Source organism: Schistosoma mansoni, chromosome 7 (genome assembly GCF_000237925.1).
Source record: "Schistosoma mansoni strain Puerto Rico chromosome 7, complete genome".
NCBI classification, from domain to species: domain Eukaryota; kingdom Metazoa; phylum Platyhelminthes; class Trematoda; order Strigeidida; family Schistosomatidae; genus Schistosoma; species Schistosoma mansoni.
This window is the reverse complement of record NC_031501.1, coordinates 8,643,541-8,660,311: the sequence shown is the minus strand read 5'-3', so window position 1 is coordinate 8,660,311 and position 16,771 is coordinate 8,643,541. Positions and strand designations below refer to the sequence as shown.

The window sequence follows — 16,771 nt, the reverse complement described above, 5'->3', positions numbered from 1 at the left end:
GGTTAAGAGACTGTCAGTTGTCGAGCCCTTAATAATGTAACAGCAAGTAGTTAGACACTGAAAAATGTGTACTTGATGTGAATTATTAAGATATCGTTCAATGCTATTTATTCAGATCTTCCATGATAATACTTACTTCATTGTGTAAAGGTGAAAAGCTTAGGAAGTAGCATATTGTATTAAAGAAACGAGGGTTGCCATTCGATTGTCTATCCATGTACTCATTGTCACTGGAGTATCTTAACCTTGCCACGAGAATCGTGACATTGAAGTAAAATGTTTGACGCCTTGCAATATTTGACTTGACTTAACTCAAGAAACTGAATACAGTTCATGTAAAGTCTTCCTTCGCCTGTCTGTTGCTTTTTAGCATTACATTCCAAAATGTCTTGCCGTTACATAATTTAAGAATTATTGTTACTGTAAAGTCTAAGAATGTTATTTAAAATACAGTTAGGCTTATTAGTCTAAATGTTCTGTAAAAAACACCTGAGACTTCATAAGTCCCTCGTTTAGCCGGGGGGACTGTGTGATCTTTCATTTGTCGAAGACAATTAAAATCTATCAACTGTATGAATAGTTTTATGAAGGTCCTTAGCAGATGTTGTATAAAGGATTGACTTCACAAACTCAACAACTGAACCTCCTTAAGTCAAATTTAAATATAGTTTGTAAGACACCTGTATTTAGTCTAATACCAGACGTCTCTTACTAAAAAAACAGTTAAGATCACGCTGTTCATATTCGTATTTCAAACTAATTCCCATTTCGGTAGGTTGTCTGTCCAAATGCCATCGGGGATATATCTCACAAGATTTAATAGCGGGGATGTCGCTTTATATATTTGCTAACATCAAGGATCTATGTAAGCCAACTAAATGCATTTAGTTGGTTACATTTCTAACTCATGAGATTAAGTCAGAGGAGTAGAAGTCAGTGCTTGTTAAGATTGTGTAGTATGTGTTAAAATCAACCAGGTTAATCTTATTATGCTCACTTTATTATTTTCACAAAATGTCAACATTATCATTCTATGTATTCCAAAGGGTTTTTAATTTCCAGACTTTAGACCAGATGAAAAAAGAAGAAAAAAATGAGTCGAAACCAAAAGTTTCAGAATATTTGCCCAAATGTGGTGTTACTGTTGATTTATATTGTCCGGAACAAATGTCAATAGACCAACTACTAGAAATATTTGAACGTCGAGGTTTCAAATCTTTAGTGAGTTAATTGTTATGTAATCTGGCCTTATATACTATTAGTTCGAAATTTTCATGTTTGGATTCTAAGCACTGTCCCCACACTCGGCCGTACAAGGGCAGCTATCTCTATACGTCAGTTTAAGTAGTGATTATTATAGTGTATGTACAAATTTACGGGCGCTGATAGTTAATATTAATAAAGCCATCTACTTTGTCTCCTGATATCAAAATAAGTATAAATGAAACCCAGTTTAAGACTAAAGTGTAAAATTTACAAAGTGGAAAACATCAAATATGTTCAAAATCATCTCAAAAGTATTCGGTTCCTAATCTCTTAGGATTATCTTTTAGACATTAAGTGCCCCAAGTTTTACACGTTGATGGTAAGTTTTTGACAAGTGTACGATGTAGTTCTATATAAATTTTGAGGGACTATTTTCTGGGAGACAATTATCCCTATCAGCTTACTTGGTAACAATCTTGAAAGCTATGTAAAACTGCATTGGTTTATGTAGTGATCTTCTAGTAATTATTTATCATTTTCTTCAAATCCTCACAAAGAATCTAGACATTTAGGATATGTAACTGGTTTATAGCATAGTAATCTTACTTGCATTATACATTATAGTCTTGTAGATGAAGTAATTAATGCTTTTGAACTCGAGCATATATGTAATCACTATGATTTACTTGAACTTCAACTAAGTTCTGAATGACTATGACTGGGATTTTTCTAAACTTAAGTCATGTTTCTGAATTATAATGAAATCATAACTCTGTATTTAACTCCTAATTATTTGATCTCTTCCGTCTTTTATTTTGACTGATCAATGATTTATGTAGCCTAGAATTGTAACAGTGTGAACTTTATTCGATTGTAACTCATTTAAGAAAAAGTAGGGTTATATATAGAGTCCTTATACCTGTAAATAGGAATGCATTTTAGTTGGTAATTCTGAACGACTAAGTAATGCAGTTGTTAGGAAACAGGTACTAGGTAAGGATGGCAAATCGACTGATGAAGTAGTGAAACTTCATCAGTTGAAATGGTTGGGACACGTGTAACATATGCCCAACCACCGACTGCCCCGACGTGCAATGTTTCATGGTGTAGGAGTAGATTGAAAGAAAGTTAGGGACGGCCAGACCAAAACGTGGCACAAATCCATGAAGTCACTGACAAGTGGACTGAGCCATGTTGGTAGGTGTAGATTACCTGGTTGGGATTCGCGAGATGATAGCAATCGATGATTAAAGACCTTGAATGACATGGCTCAAAATCGTTTGCAATGGTGAAGGTGCATCCACTCTTTCTGTTCTACCAAATTCTAATCTTCTGAATTCTTTGTGTCGCTTTTTTTCTCTTTTCAAATTTATTTCACTGGATTATACTCCTTGAATAACATCTTCAAACCCTAATCTTTCGGATTACTGCTTATACTTTTACTACTTCTACCACTATGGGGTTTGAATCAACAACTTGATCTCTGTGCTCATGTGGTATGGCAACTCGAACTGATGTACGTACGTACGAAGTTCTACGTTTTGACTGACTGAGTAATTCCAAATTACTGTATTTAACTATCTAAACACAACTTTAAAATGTACTGATTATTGATTTTTTTTGTGATAATTACTTTTTTTCTTAAATTTATGTTTATTTGAAAAGTAGGTGTCAAATGTAAATACATTGGAACATATTGTAAATCTTTATTATGATCATCTTATACCAAGAAGTAATCGAGAGGAATCTGTTAGTGAATTAACTGAATGTACAAGTGTCAATGCTTCTAATGATAGTAATAGTAATTTGCCGAAAGAAAAAGTCAACTCTAGTAGAAAACGTATGGATGATTTAGATAATCTAGTCATTACCTACGATGTAAAACGATTTACCCCTTGCTCCACTAAAACTTCTCATGTATCTTCGGAAGAACATAATCTTACTGTAATACATCCAAAACAAACAGTTCAAATGAAAGAAATGACAAACCAATCAATATGTAAACCTTCTAATATACCATTAGATAGTTTACATAGTGATAATATGAAACCAGTACCCCCTCATTTAATGAATGAAAAATCTTCAAATTCCGAAATTAACGATCATTCTTTACGATCCATGAAAAAACGACCAAAAATCAATCGTAATTTTGAAACACTTACAAATAGTATTTAACTATTGTGTATATTGTAAATGAATGATTATTTTATTCTCTTTAAATTTATACCTTTTACAATGGATGAGTTTTTTTTCAAAAGAAAAGAAATTGAATGGGGGAAGACTGTAATGTGGTGCTTTTCGTTAATCGTTCACCGCGATAACCGTTATAATAATACAAATCTTAACGGTGTATAAAATCAGAATGCCCCCAAATGCCCTGATACGGCTGAGAGTGGGAAGAGTCTGCTCTCCCTCTCCAAATGCTCTCATATGGCCACGCGTATATAGCCTCTAACAGGGAAGTCCTACTCACTGCCTTCTTGTGGCATTATTGTTGTTTACGAAATTGAGAGGACGAAAAGCGAATGTCCGGCAGGTGCTTTAACCGGGTTGGTGGACACAGAAAGTTCACCTAAGGCAGTTGGAAAACCCTGATTCCAAACCAATGGTGCACATGGGCTGACTCCAGTATTCTGAGGGAACAAATAGCGTATGAACCAATTGTTGGTTACCAACTACCATGGGACTGTATCTCCTGACGTTGCTCCACTGACTTGTGGATCAGACCTTTAGGTCAAAGTCTCCGGGTGTGGTCCCCTAAGAAAACCACCTGTTTCAGTTTGGGCACCTGGGCAGTATCACAGCCCTCACACAAATCTGATTTGATTTGTGCGGCGCATATGTATTCGGTGCCCCTTTGTACCAATATTTATGTGTTCAAATAAATAAATAAAAAAACTAGTTCGGAACTATGGTAGCGTTGCTGTTTTTTCCCAAAAGCTATACCTTAGTGGTTTCTACGTCATGTATTTGTGAAGTAAAACTGCCTACATTCTTTGGCGTAGTGTTTTAAGGGGATCATTTTACACTTTATTACTAGTAGTATATGTACAATGCGAAAGTAGTCTTTTGAAACCAGTGTAGTGGCAAAAATACGGATATTTTGACCGGAAAAATTTGAATAAGAGAATTTAATTTTGGAACTATCGATTAAGCGATGCTTGGATTATAGATGAGATAGTAAAACTTCAGCTCAGGTGGTTGGGACATGTGTTACATATTCACAACCACAATGGGAGATGTCGACTGGTGTAGAAGTTGGTTGGGAGAAATCTAGAGGCGACCAAACCAAAGCATAGGATCAGTCCTTGAAGTCAATAACAATTGGACTTAGCCATGTTAACAGGTGTCGAATACCTGGTTGTGGTTTGCATAATCATCACAACTAGTGGTTAGAGACTCTGAATGACGTGTCAAAATCGTTTGAAATTGCACTGGTGCACCCACTCTTCGTCCTCTTTCAAATTCTAAGCTTATGAATCGCTCGTAATCCTGTTTTAATTTACGAATTTGTATTTTTTTTGAATAATATGTTTGATCCCTGATGTTTTATATTATCACTAAAACTGTTACTACTTCTACTATTCTGGGATTTCATCCAACAACTTTATCTCTAGGTGTTGATGGGGTACAACAATATCAACGGACGTGCATACGTACCATGTTGAACGTTACGTTTGTTTGACTGATTATGTGAAGGGAAATTGAGAGAAATCTTTAATCCCCAGAATATACGTATCGTTTGGAAAATATTCGTGCTATTCTCGTTAATGGAGCAGTGATTAATCAAATCACTCAACTCAATCTAGTCTCAGGTTCAGTACACATTTCGATAAGAGCACCTTAAAATTACCAGTGGGACTCAATACCAGTTACATATATATATGCCTAACCGATAAAAAAACGGTTGTAAGCTTCACTGCAAAGATAAAAGGCAATGAATTTAAATAAACTGTGTAATGTGTTGTCACCGAACGAGAGATACTAAGCTAATTATTGAACTTGTGCCGGTTTACCATAATTTCTAATCAAACGAATCGAACTACTTTTAAATTATGTTAAGTACTATGTGTAAACAAATACCTAATTTTCATAGTTGAAATCATGAGCCAATTGAAGCTAGACTACTATGGAAAACCTGGAAGCACTGGACGGCCGTTTCGTCCCATTGTGGGACTCCTCAGTGGCAGTACGCATCCACGACCTCACCTCGCGAGGTTCGAACCCAGGACCTACCAGTCTCGCGCCAGAGCACTGAACCGATAGACCACTGAGCCGGCATCCGGTGGTGTTTCTGTCTAACTTCAACCAATCCACGAAGTTGAGTAATCGTTCACCAACTGTCTTCAGTGAGTTGATATCTCACGACAGACGTGGTTTGAACTCCACTGGTGGATGTGCACTGCTGAGGAGTCCCAAAATAGGACGAAACGGCCGTCCAGTGCTTCCAGGTTTTCCCTGGTGGTCTAGCTTCAATTGATTCACGCTTTCAACTATGGAAATTTTAACTAGTAAAACTGAATTTTTAAGTGTCTAGATGAATAATTCAGAAAAATAAACACAATTACATTATTATTTAAATAAAACAATCTATTGTTGTAAGCAAAGATGGACAGTGGCTAGCAGTGGAAACCAGGACGCACGTTTCGTCCTATTTTGGACTCGTCAGCTGGATGTACCTGCGCCTCAGAAGAAAAGCAAACAATACCAAGTGGATTCAATCTATTATTCTGTTGTACATTGTATATTGATTGTTATGATGATTACGGCAAACAAATATTGAACTTTCGCAATCCATGTATACAAAGGTGTATGTAGCTGTTATTATACACATAAATGGATGAGTTAAATCTTTAGATTTATACTTATGGTTAGTTCCTTTGGATATATGTACTAGTGATTAACACATACACCTAGATGTATGAGAAACTAAGAAGTAACAGTGTTGGAAGGAAGATTCTCTTCAGTGAGATGTCTTAATTTTCTTCTAACTTCTATCTCTGGTTAGATCAATTATTCTAGTCAGTAATATTACTATTAATGTTGAAAGGTATTATTGTAGCTTCGCTGCATACATCCCTGAATACGTCTTTGAATTTTTGAGAATTGTATATTTTCGGTCTTTGCATATTTAAGATTGATTAAGAATATTCTACACACTACCTTTTATTGTTGTACCTTTCATGATCTATTTAGGTTTTGACTGTCACTTGATATCCAATTAACAATAACTAATTATTCATTTAAACACATAAAAATTGGTACAAAGGGGCACCGAATACATATGCGCCATACATGTCACTTGATTTGTGTATGGGCTATGATACTCTCCAGGTTCCCAAACCGAAGCAAGTGGTTTTCTTAGAGAGCCACACCCTGAGCCTTCGACCTAATGGTCTAATCCACAAGACAATGGAGCAACGTCAGGAGATGCAGTCCCATGGTAGCTGGTGACCAACAATATGTTCGTAAACCATTTGTTCCCTCAGGATCCTGAAGTTCATGTGCACCATTGATTTGGAATGAGGGTTTTCCAACTTCCTTAGGTAGATCCTCCATATCCACCGAGCCGGTTAAAGCGTGGGACATTTGTTTTTCATCCTTTCAATTTTGTATAAAACTGTCTGGCCAAGAGAAGGTAGTGAATAGGACTTCAAATAACTTGCCTATTTAATATTTTTGTATTGTTTCGTCAGCTGTTGTTTTGTTGAGTTAGTAGTAACGATACTCAAGTACTGTCCATCTTTATTATTATCTTATCAAAAGTATACCATATTTCTCCCCCCCAAAATGCATATAAGAAAACTTATATTGAATCAACAATCTATTCTATTATGTATAAATGATCAAAAGTTGAATGTTTGGTTTGAAGAATTTGAAATACCAACTTGATATTGTTTTAGTAAATGAAAAAGATTGAGTATTCGAAAAGAAAGAAGAAAGAAATATACAAGTAAAAAAAAAATTCAGGGGTGGGGGGTACCGTTTTTTTTTTTCAGTTTTCTACTTTTTCTCCTCCTCTTTTAATAGAAAGCACTACATCTACATCATGATGATGTTTAGGAAATAGAGAAATCAATATAAGTATCGTTTACCCTCCAACTGTTGCAAAAATCCCATAATGTATGTATGTATGTTATTGTTATTATTATTATCATCTAGAGAAATAAGCTTTAGCAGAGTCCCATTCAGAAATATTAAAACGTTGTTCAAAATTGAATCGTTCATCTGAAATAGAATAGAAAAACAAACAAACAATTGTATTTAGATAATATAAATGTTACTTGAAAAGAAATAGCTTAAAGTAATGTCCCTGGTATGGCCGAAGGTGAGGAGAGAGTTCGCCTTCCCTCTCAAAATGCTCTCATAAAGTCACGCGTATACAGCCTCTGGCAGGAAAGTCCTACTCACTGACTTCTCGTGACGGGGGTGTTGTTTATGAAATGGAGAAGACTAAAAGAGAATATCCGAAACTTTAACCGGGTTGGTGGGTATGGAGAATCCACCTAGGGGAGTTGGCAAACCGTGATTCCGAATCAATGGTGCACATGGGATCAAGGATTCTGTGGGAACATATTCTTGGTCGCCGGGAACCATGGGAATGCATCTCTTGACGTTGCTCTACTGCTTTGTGGATTAGACCAATTCAGCTTATCAGGAAAATACACATATGAATGACTTATGATGCAGACAGATTTACAAAAGTACTTCTTTGATTTTTGACCAAAATTCATTCATCCATATGGCTACAAACCATTATCGTAGCATAACTAATATCGGTTCGTGATAAAAACCCTAACTGTAGTTCCCTCAACTAATTTATGATTGGTCAGCTGGCGAAAATAGATGTAAATGGTGGAAGCTAAGGGTGATATTCGAGCCTGCTACTCAATGGTTTTGATTCCACTCACCGATAAACTATCGATCAGTTATTTATTATACTTATTTACTTACACCTGTTACCTCTTGTACAGCATAGACCGCTAACTACGATTCTTCAACATACTTTGTCCTGGGGCCTCATTTCCGATTGTTCCCACGTGCTATTTGTTTTTTTGATATCTAGCTCCGATTCCCGGCCTAATGTATAATTTGATCTATTTCGTTCCTTTTGCCTCAAAGATTCCAAGTTAGAGCTTGCCTCGTGATACAGTTTGTTGATTTCCATAATGTGTGTCATATTCACTTCAAGCGTCGTTTCCTAATTTCCCATTCAACTGAAAGCTAGTTTGTTTTCTCCCTTAGTAGGCTGTTGCTGATGGTATCCGGTCAACCGATATTGAGTATCTTGCGCAGACAACTGTTTATAAATACTTGTACCTTTTTAATGATGGTTGTGGTAGTTCTCGAAGTTTCAGCTCCGTACAAAAGAAGAAAGTGTCTTGATGTGTCGTATTGATGATTGTGACGTTGATGTTGGTTGACAGACAGTTGTTTTGAGTTCCATAGGTTATTTAACTGTAGGAATGCTGTCCTTGCTTTACCAATCATTGCCTTTACGTCTTAAACAGATTCTCATTGTTTATCAGTAGTGTCACCCAGATACGTAACAATTTCCACCTCTTCCAGAGCTTCTCTATCACATGTGATTTGATTAGTGCTCGCTGTATTGTATTTTAGTATCTTGCCTTTTCCCTTGTGTATGTTGAGGCCGATTGCTATACTGATTGTCTTCATCTACATTGTTGCTATGTATGGTGTAGAAGAGCTAAGTCATCTGCGATGTTGGAAATTTGAACGAATAAACTAAACATCGAATGCACATATTCATTCAAGACAATCATTCTCAGATATATATGCTAAATAAATGTATGTATGATTAGTCAAATACTAACCTAGAAATTCATTATTATTACATTTTTTCTCAATTTTTCTGAATGAATTCACCTTTCTCTCAAGTATGCGTTCCTAAGAAAAGGAAAAGAAACAGAACGATAGGATGAAACCAATAGTATCTCTATCATATTTCTAAATTTCAAAATGACAATGAATCTTAGTTCACATGAATCACACTGTGGTGTGGGCTACTTATATCCATATAAGTAGTATATGGTGATGTTTAGACATAGAATGTATTTTGGCAGAAGACCAATAAGCAAAGAACTGAAATGAAGCACAATCGGTAGGGAAATGCATAAACAATGAAATTAGAGAAGATGAATGATTATATATGAGGATAGAAAGGATATATACGATGGTGGTTGGAGGTGGTCAACAGGAGACCCTGGACCGGGGTTTCGTGCTACTTGGCACTCGTCAGCAAGGTGTACCTGTAATCCTGAGCGAACTGGTGCTCCCTGACGGATTCGATCCCGTGTCACTCAGCTTCACAGTCAGAGATGTCACCAGTGAGCTACTCGGGCCACGACCGACCTCCTGTAGGACTGAGATGTAATCACAATTGATTGGTCAATGGGTGATGATCAATGTCATGCGTGTCAAGTCCTTCTTAGTGCTGATCGAATGTCATCGATCAAGTTACAATGTGGCCACCAGTCTAGGTGGCTTGACACTGCGTGCACTATATATATTGAGATAAGATGATGGTTGGAGGTGGTCAACAGGAAACCCTGGACCTGGGTTTCGTGCTATTTGGCACTCGTCAGCAAGGTGTACCCGTACTCCTGAGGGAACTGATGCTCGCATGACATTGATGACCACCCAGTGATCAATCAATTGTGATAATTGGTTGTTATTTTTGCACACTAACTGTTGACTGTATGGTTATCAGATCTTAGTAAGATAGTCTGTAATTGGTGCTTAAATACATTCCATTGTCCCCCACTCGTGTTCTTGTTCACTACAACACGACTGGTAGTTGTACAAAATATAATCGAGAATAAATTGGTTAACAAAAAAGAGACTACAGTTAGTCATACATAATACAGAACCTGGTAAGTATACGTATCGGTTCAAGTTGTCAAATCACATGCCAGTACAGAGCGCGATGCCAGCATAATTGTAAATAGTAAACTTATCAGTAGTAAATATGGGTTCGTGCAATAAAGAGTATAAGACAACTTCAAAACGTTTATCTATGAGGAAGACGAAGTGTGTATGCATCCGAGCAATTGGGACTGATACTGAGTTATACCATCCGTATGCAACTATTAGTTTATAATAATCATACAGGTTTCAATTTGGTAGTCTACATCTATAAATCTCTATGGACTAATACCATGTCTTGACATTCGCCACCCTTAGCTATCTTTCAATTTAACACTATATTACCTAACTTGCGTGTCGAGGTCAGGGAGTAGTTGGTCATAGGTAATACATATCTCAAAAACTTCAGTACATTAAAATTTGAGTTTCAGAAGTATGTGGCTTTTGTTACTTTCCAGTGGCTGATGCTTTTATGGTGTATGTTCCGAATGTCGACAGACACCAATCAAAAGTTGAGTGGGCTGGCAGAAGAAGGCTGAGAAGATCGAATTGAAGAAAACAGAAAGGGAAAAAGTGAGGAATTATGAATTGGAACAATCCGACAGAATGTAAAAAACTATTGATGGAATATTTGCAAATGAGGCATTTAATGTATCGTTCTCATATTCTAACAAGACATTCTGTAGTTCTGTATGAAGTAATAGATTGGTCTTCCCCACTTGAGTTCTTGTTCATTATACTGCTAACTATTTTAAGCGCGTAACTAAAAAGCTTAAAGCAGAACTCCTTGATTCCGATCACATGCGATAATTGTTGTGAGTACTGTTTTAGTCTATTATCACTATGCATTTTAGATCTTACCATTGTTACCATTTCAATCAGTCGTGATGTTACACAACTATCTTTTATTGTTTTCGGTTGATATCGTTATCATATCCTACATGGTTTAACTCCAATTGTTACGGCGTCTGAGTAAAAATCCGGAAATTTCTCAAATCTAGTTACTAGTGAGTATATAACGTATGCGAAATTGTAATAATCTGTTATGCCCCAATAAGGATAATGAATGGTAATTTTGAATTTATTTATGAATCAATACTATGTGTATTTTGCCAAATGACTAAACTATACATATTCATGTTTCCCTTATTATGAGCCTTGTATTGACCTATGAACTATTACTATACGACTTATCATTCTTGAGTTATCCTCAGTCTATTAATTACTGTTCCTCACATTCACAGCCACATTTGGCAAAATCTTGTACAAATGGTTTTTCCTATTTTATGGTAAGATGTGATCTGTCTGTTTGTTATATAAACCCAGTATGTTTGAAATAAATAATTCATACTACAGAGGCTGAGATTGGTGTTCTGGACTTAACTGGCTGGGCTAGACAGAAAGCAGAACTGACAAGTACTCTAGACTTTTCGTACACGTTTCGTGTGTTATTGATCCGATTAATAAATCACTGCTCTCCAATTGGCGGCATCGTCACGACATATATTAACTGGACACGCAGGCAGGCCACAAGATATAACAGGTCTTGCTTTTTTTATTAATCGACCGGTTTACCAACCAGATAATCAATGTGTCACGAGTTTCTTTTCTTCTTCTTATCGAACTACATACATTCGACTCTATCATTTATGAGATCAGAATATGATTTATAAGATGTGTCATTATGTCCCCAAATGCCCTGGTACGGCCGAGAATGGGGAGAGTCCGCTCTCCCTCTCCAAATGCTCTCACATGGTCACGCGTATATAGCCTCTGTCAGAGAAGTCCTACTCAATGCCTTCTCGTGCCATTACTGTTGTTTACGAAATTGAGAGGACGAAATGAGAATGTCCGGCGCTTTAGCCGGGTTGGTGAACATAGAAAGTTAACCTAGGGGAGTTGGAAAACCCTGATTCCTAACCAATGGTGCACATGGGCTCCAGCATCCTGAAGGAACAAATAGCGTATGAACCAATTATTTGGTCACCAGCTACCATGGGACTGCATCTCCTCACGATGCTCCACTGCTTTGTTGATCAGACCTTTAGGTCAAAGGCTCCAGGTGTGGTCCCCTAAGAAAACCACCTGCTTCGGTCTGGGCACCTGGGTAGTATCCAAGCCCTCACACAAATCAAATAAGATTTGTGCGGCGCATATACATCTGGTGCCCCCTATTGTATCAATATTTATGTGTTTAAATAAATAAAGAATCAAAAATAAACAATCCGTATATGATCACTTACTTCAATATAATTTGCTAATATAGATGGACTAAGTTCAGTTTCTAATACACTCGTATTTAATGTATGCTCATAACAACAAGCAATTAATGTTGGATATAATATATTCTGTAATGGACAATAACTAAAATATTCAAATGGTAATGATAAAAGACGTTGTAATAGATTTGGTGATGGACCACATTGTAAACTTGTTTGATTATCCGAATTCAAAACGCATAAATAACCAATACATAATATCACTTCATGTAATATATTATTAGTTATTTCATAGATATGATGCTTTGAAAACCTTTATAAGAGAAAAGAAAAGACACACCATCATTATGTAAGGTTAAGGAGTTCAACAGTATGACGTTTATGGTGAAGATTTGTAGTTGAGTTGGATGATCTAAGTGGAGTGTTCTTCTTCTCTGAACTGGTTAGTTTTGGTCGTGGAGCTTTCATTGTTTTTATAACAATATCAGTACAAACTTCAGGTAGAAGTGAAGCGTCCCAATTTCTTCACGTGTGACTACTCACAGTTTGTCCTGTCGATTGTGATCTTGACACATGCTGAGACAGGTTAAAGTTCAACAATAACCTGAAGTTGGTGTTGATGATGTTATTCAACAGAGCAGTGAAAGCTTCACGACCAAACCATCCAGCTTGAAAAAAAAACTCCACCTTGTAGCATTAATTCATGAAGTCAATGATAATTGGATGAAATAATGTTAACAAGTGTATACTACTCGGCTAGGGTCCGACTATTTATTATCGCAACTAAATAATGGCTAGGGAATTTATTTGACATAACTGAAAGTCGATCACAATGGCACAAGAGTGCACTCATACTTTGGTTTCTCTTAGAACCTGAAACCCGAAGTCTCCTGATACCTCTTTATTTGTCATGAAATAATTTTTATCAAACTGTACTGTGGTATGTATAACTTGAAATGGCGCATATATGTGCAAGGTTTTACGTCGTACATGACTAACTGATTACTGGTTAAAACTCGACTCTGACCTCACTCCGTTTAATTTCAGTTTAGGCATCTAAGTAGTTGTATTGTAGTGTTAGCTACTTATGCTGACAGATATAAGTAGTATGTAGTACCAATGGGAAATGGAATGCCTAGCACCGAAAAATTAAAAATGAAGAACACAGGATGGAAATTAGAGAGTAATTAAAATAATAACAGAATTAGAGAGATAATGAAGTATGTAAATGACAACGCAAAGATATGAAAATAATATGTTTGATTTATGATTTTCATATTTTACGAAGGTCCCGACCATTGCTGCTACCTTGACGTGGTGGTCGGGCTTGCCTATAATGATGAACCAATCGAGCTATACTGGTTGCAACAATTCTTACTCAAGGTCCTACCATGCCAGACAGGTTGGTTGAAGAGCGGTAAGACTAAAAGCAGCAAACCCAAGGTCCGAAGACCAAGTCGTACTGCTGACTGTACAGAGGTGTGACAACAGTAAGGTGTTTCCTTCAGACAACCAGCATAACAGCGATGCTGCCTTCCCACAAGGAGGGATGGGGTTAGAAAAGGTCGACCCTGAAAATGGTAAATAGTTACATTCACCAGTTATCATACTCTAGTAAGATAATACAAGGAAGTGATTAAGTCAAAGAGAGAGAGAGAGAGGGAAAGTTGAACTTTGAGAATTCTTTTCAAAGTTAAAGTTATCAGTGAGTAACATAGTCGTCAAAGAAGTAGTAACAATTCAAGAAAAAAGTAACTATGCATTTGTTTCGTTCTAAAAGAGAGTTAATTCAAAAGTTTTACATTTCTCAGGACATATCAATTGTCCATATTTGGATGATTCTCAAAAAGAGCGAACAAGCTTCCAGAGACTCGAAAGGAGTTAAAGAAATTCCATTCAATCAGAACCTGATAGAACTATCTAGAATATCAACGTGACATACTATGATTGGACAATTCTATAACTTCCCTACTTTAGGATTAGCTGAATTATATTGATGTTATAGCTAATACTAAAAACCATAAATACCCATGTTTTTCTATACAATTTTGATTCTTACTCAATAATCACTACCCCTGGTTCTTCTAATTGTAGGGGTTCTACACGTTTGAGTGCCTTTAGTTATTTACTGTATTCTGCCATAATCAAGTAGAAGATGTTACAGTTTACACCTTAAACTCTACAAAATTTACAGGTATATCTCAATAATTATCCAATTTAATTGTTGATTCCGCATGCGGAATCTAGGGTGCGTACGGCGCTGAGGAGTCCCATAGTAGGACGAAACAGTCGTCTAGTGCTTCAGATTTTCAGTGATGGTCTAGATTAGATCACCTCGTGAATTCAACTGTTAAAATGATCTTCGTTTCCAAAATGTTTACACTTCATTGATACTTCTGACTTATCAATAGAACTTCATCAATCAAGTGATAGTAAAAAACGCACAACTACTGATTAGTTGATTAATGGGTTTGTTATGATTAGTTCTGTTTCCAAGATAATTCTTATCCTGAATAATAATTACTCAAAACTGAAAAGTTGGTTCATCCTAGACATTGGAATTCCCCTTCTTTACAATCATCAATGGTTCATAACAATTTCATTACAATCGATCCAAGAAATAATCAAATCTCTACAAATCCAATTTAACCGTTCAATATTAAGGATCTTTATTTTCCCAAACTTTATAACATACTTGCTATCAATGGCTTGAGTATTATTACCATAGAAACTAGTCAACTTCGTCATAGATTTAGATGAAATGTTTGTTGAAGAGGAATTTTTAGGTTTACCAATTTGAGAATGTTCATTATTTTTTATCGATTCCAATGGTTGTGAATGTTTTGATTTGACAATAATTTTTCGTGCACCACTTGGTAAAAGAAGAAGATCCGTTGAATCATCATCATCATCATCAACACCATGATCATTATTGAATTGATATTGACGATTACAACGACCATCATTCATATTATTATTCAATTTCAATCCGACTTCATATTGTTGTTGATGTTGTCGAGGTGTGGAAGGATGATGTATTGGAGTTTTATCAGAATTGATTTGTTGTAGAGAACAAGTTTGTGATTGAGGAACACAACGTGTCAGAAGATTTATCAATATATGTCTCATTAAAAGACAAATAAGTTCACCGCCAAGAATTGTCTAAAATACAATAGAATAAAGTTACATGTTTGTCAATTTGTAGTGTATTCATCTTTCAATGTTTAATAGATGGGTAGTATCAAGTATATGTGGGCATATTTACCGTTTATTTAGTAAGTAAATACTGTATCCAAGTGCACAACTTCCATTAGCAATTTCATTCCAAGTTATAACTTTCACGTTTCATGTATTTTTTTTCATTAGCAAAGTTAAGGTACGAACTACAGTAGTAGTGTTGTGAACGAGAATACAGGTGAGGACAAATGGTTGTATTTAAATAAAAAATTAAAGAATCTCTTGGTAAGGTATGGTAAAATATAAGTAAACAACACTAAGTGAATGTAACTTCACCCCACTGCATAAGCAGATGACTATCAGGACTCAGTAGCTAAGTGAATAACGCGATGAAGTTTGAAGCGAACGGCACTGGGTTCGAGTCCTAGAGTGAACATTAACAAGTTAGGGGTGCAGGCACATCCAACTGATGAGTCCCAAATAGGACGAAACGCGCATCAGTCTGGATTCCACTGCTAGCCATTATCCATCTTTGCTTATAAAGCTTGTGATTTCATGCAATATCGAGGCAGTCCACACAGGATGCACATATGCCAGTAAGAGACTGACCAATTGTAGTCCTAAATAACAACGGGAAGATATCGGTAAACAACACCAAGTGAATTTCTTGCAATAGTTTATGTTATGAATATGGAATGAATGGTGTTTCTTCACAGTTATTTACTTACACCTGTTACTCCTTCTGAAGAAGCATAGGCCGCCCACCAGCATTCTCTATCCATCTCTTCAGAGTGATGTACTTCTATTTCAAAACATTCATACTTATATTTCCGACATTTTAATCCATTTCTCATCGTAGTTATAATAGTTCCCTGACATTTTTATACTTAAATCACCATGATATGTGTCATTTCATTGAAAGAAGTTCACTAATTTGAGTAGTATAGTGGGATCGAGTTGAATTTTGTTAATATATGATACTTACTAACATCCATCGAGGGTAAGCAAAGATGGATAGTGACTAGTGGTGGAATCCAGGACGCGCGTTTCAACCTATTTGAGACTCGTCAGCTGGATGCACCTGCATCTCTGAGTTGATGTTCACTCTGGGACTCGAACCCAGTACTCTCGCTTAAAACGCCATCGCGTTATCCACTCGGCCACTGAGTCCTGATAGCCACTTGTTTGTGCAATGGGGTGAAGTTGAAATTTACTTAGTATTGTTTGTTTGGTTCTTCCCATTGATGTTTTTAGGACCGCAACTGGTCAGTCTCTAATTGGCA

At 36.4% G+C, this 16,771-nt stretch overlaps 2 protein-coding genes and 1 non-coding gene across 4 annotated transcripts in view; 1 reads left to right on the top strand and 2 right to left on the bottom strand.

Moving 5' to 3' along the window:
• On the top strand, positions 1-3,444 carry Smp_078110.1 (hypothetical protein; the record flags this gene model as incomplete). 2 transcript variants are annotated; one of them, XM_018798776.1, is made up of 3 exons in its annotated part: positions 1-46; positions 1,063-1,221; positions 2,875-3,381. In XM_018798776.1, the coding sequence occupies exons 2-3, from the start codon at positions 1,075-1,077 to the stop codon at positions 3,379-3,381; spliced, it is 654 nt and encodes a 217-aa protein (XP_018653683.1). In that variant the 5' UTR covers positions 1-46; positions 1,063-1,074. The 2 variants fall into 2 exon arrangements, with proteins under 2 accessions (XP_018653683.1, XP_018653684.1); XM_018798774.1 differs by lacking the exon at positions 1-46 and having other exon boundaries at positions 809-1,221; positions 2,875-3,444.
• A 3,916-nt stretch (positions 3,445-7,360) lies between these two features.
• Positions 7,361-16,771, bottom strand: part of Smp_198330 (hypothetical protein) — a gene marked incomplete at both ends in the record, with an annotated part of 57,359 nt that continues 47,948 nt past the window's right edge. Inside the window, 4 exon segments of the mRNA XM_018798773.1 lie at positions 7,361-7,434; positions 9,042-9,114; positions 12,336-12,624; positions 15,007-15,473. Coding sequence (XP_018653682.1) covers positions 7,361-7,434; positions 9,042-9,114; positions 12,336-12,624; positions 15,007-15,473 — 903 coding nt within the window.
• Smp_tRNA_01439_Lys_TTT.1.1 lies at positions 16,590-16,655 on the bottom strand. The gene has a single exon. It is a non-coding gene (tRNA).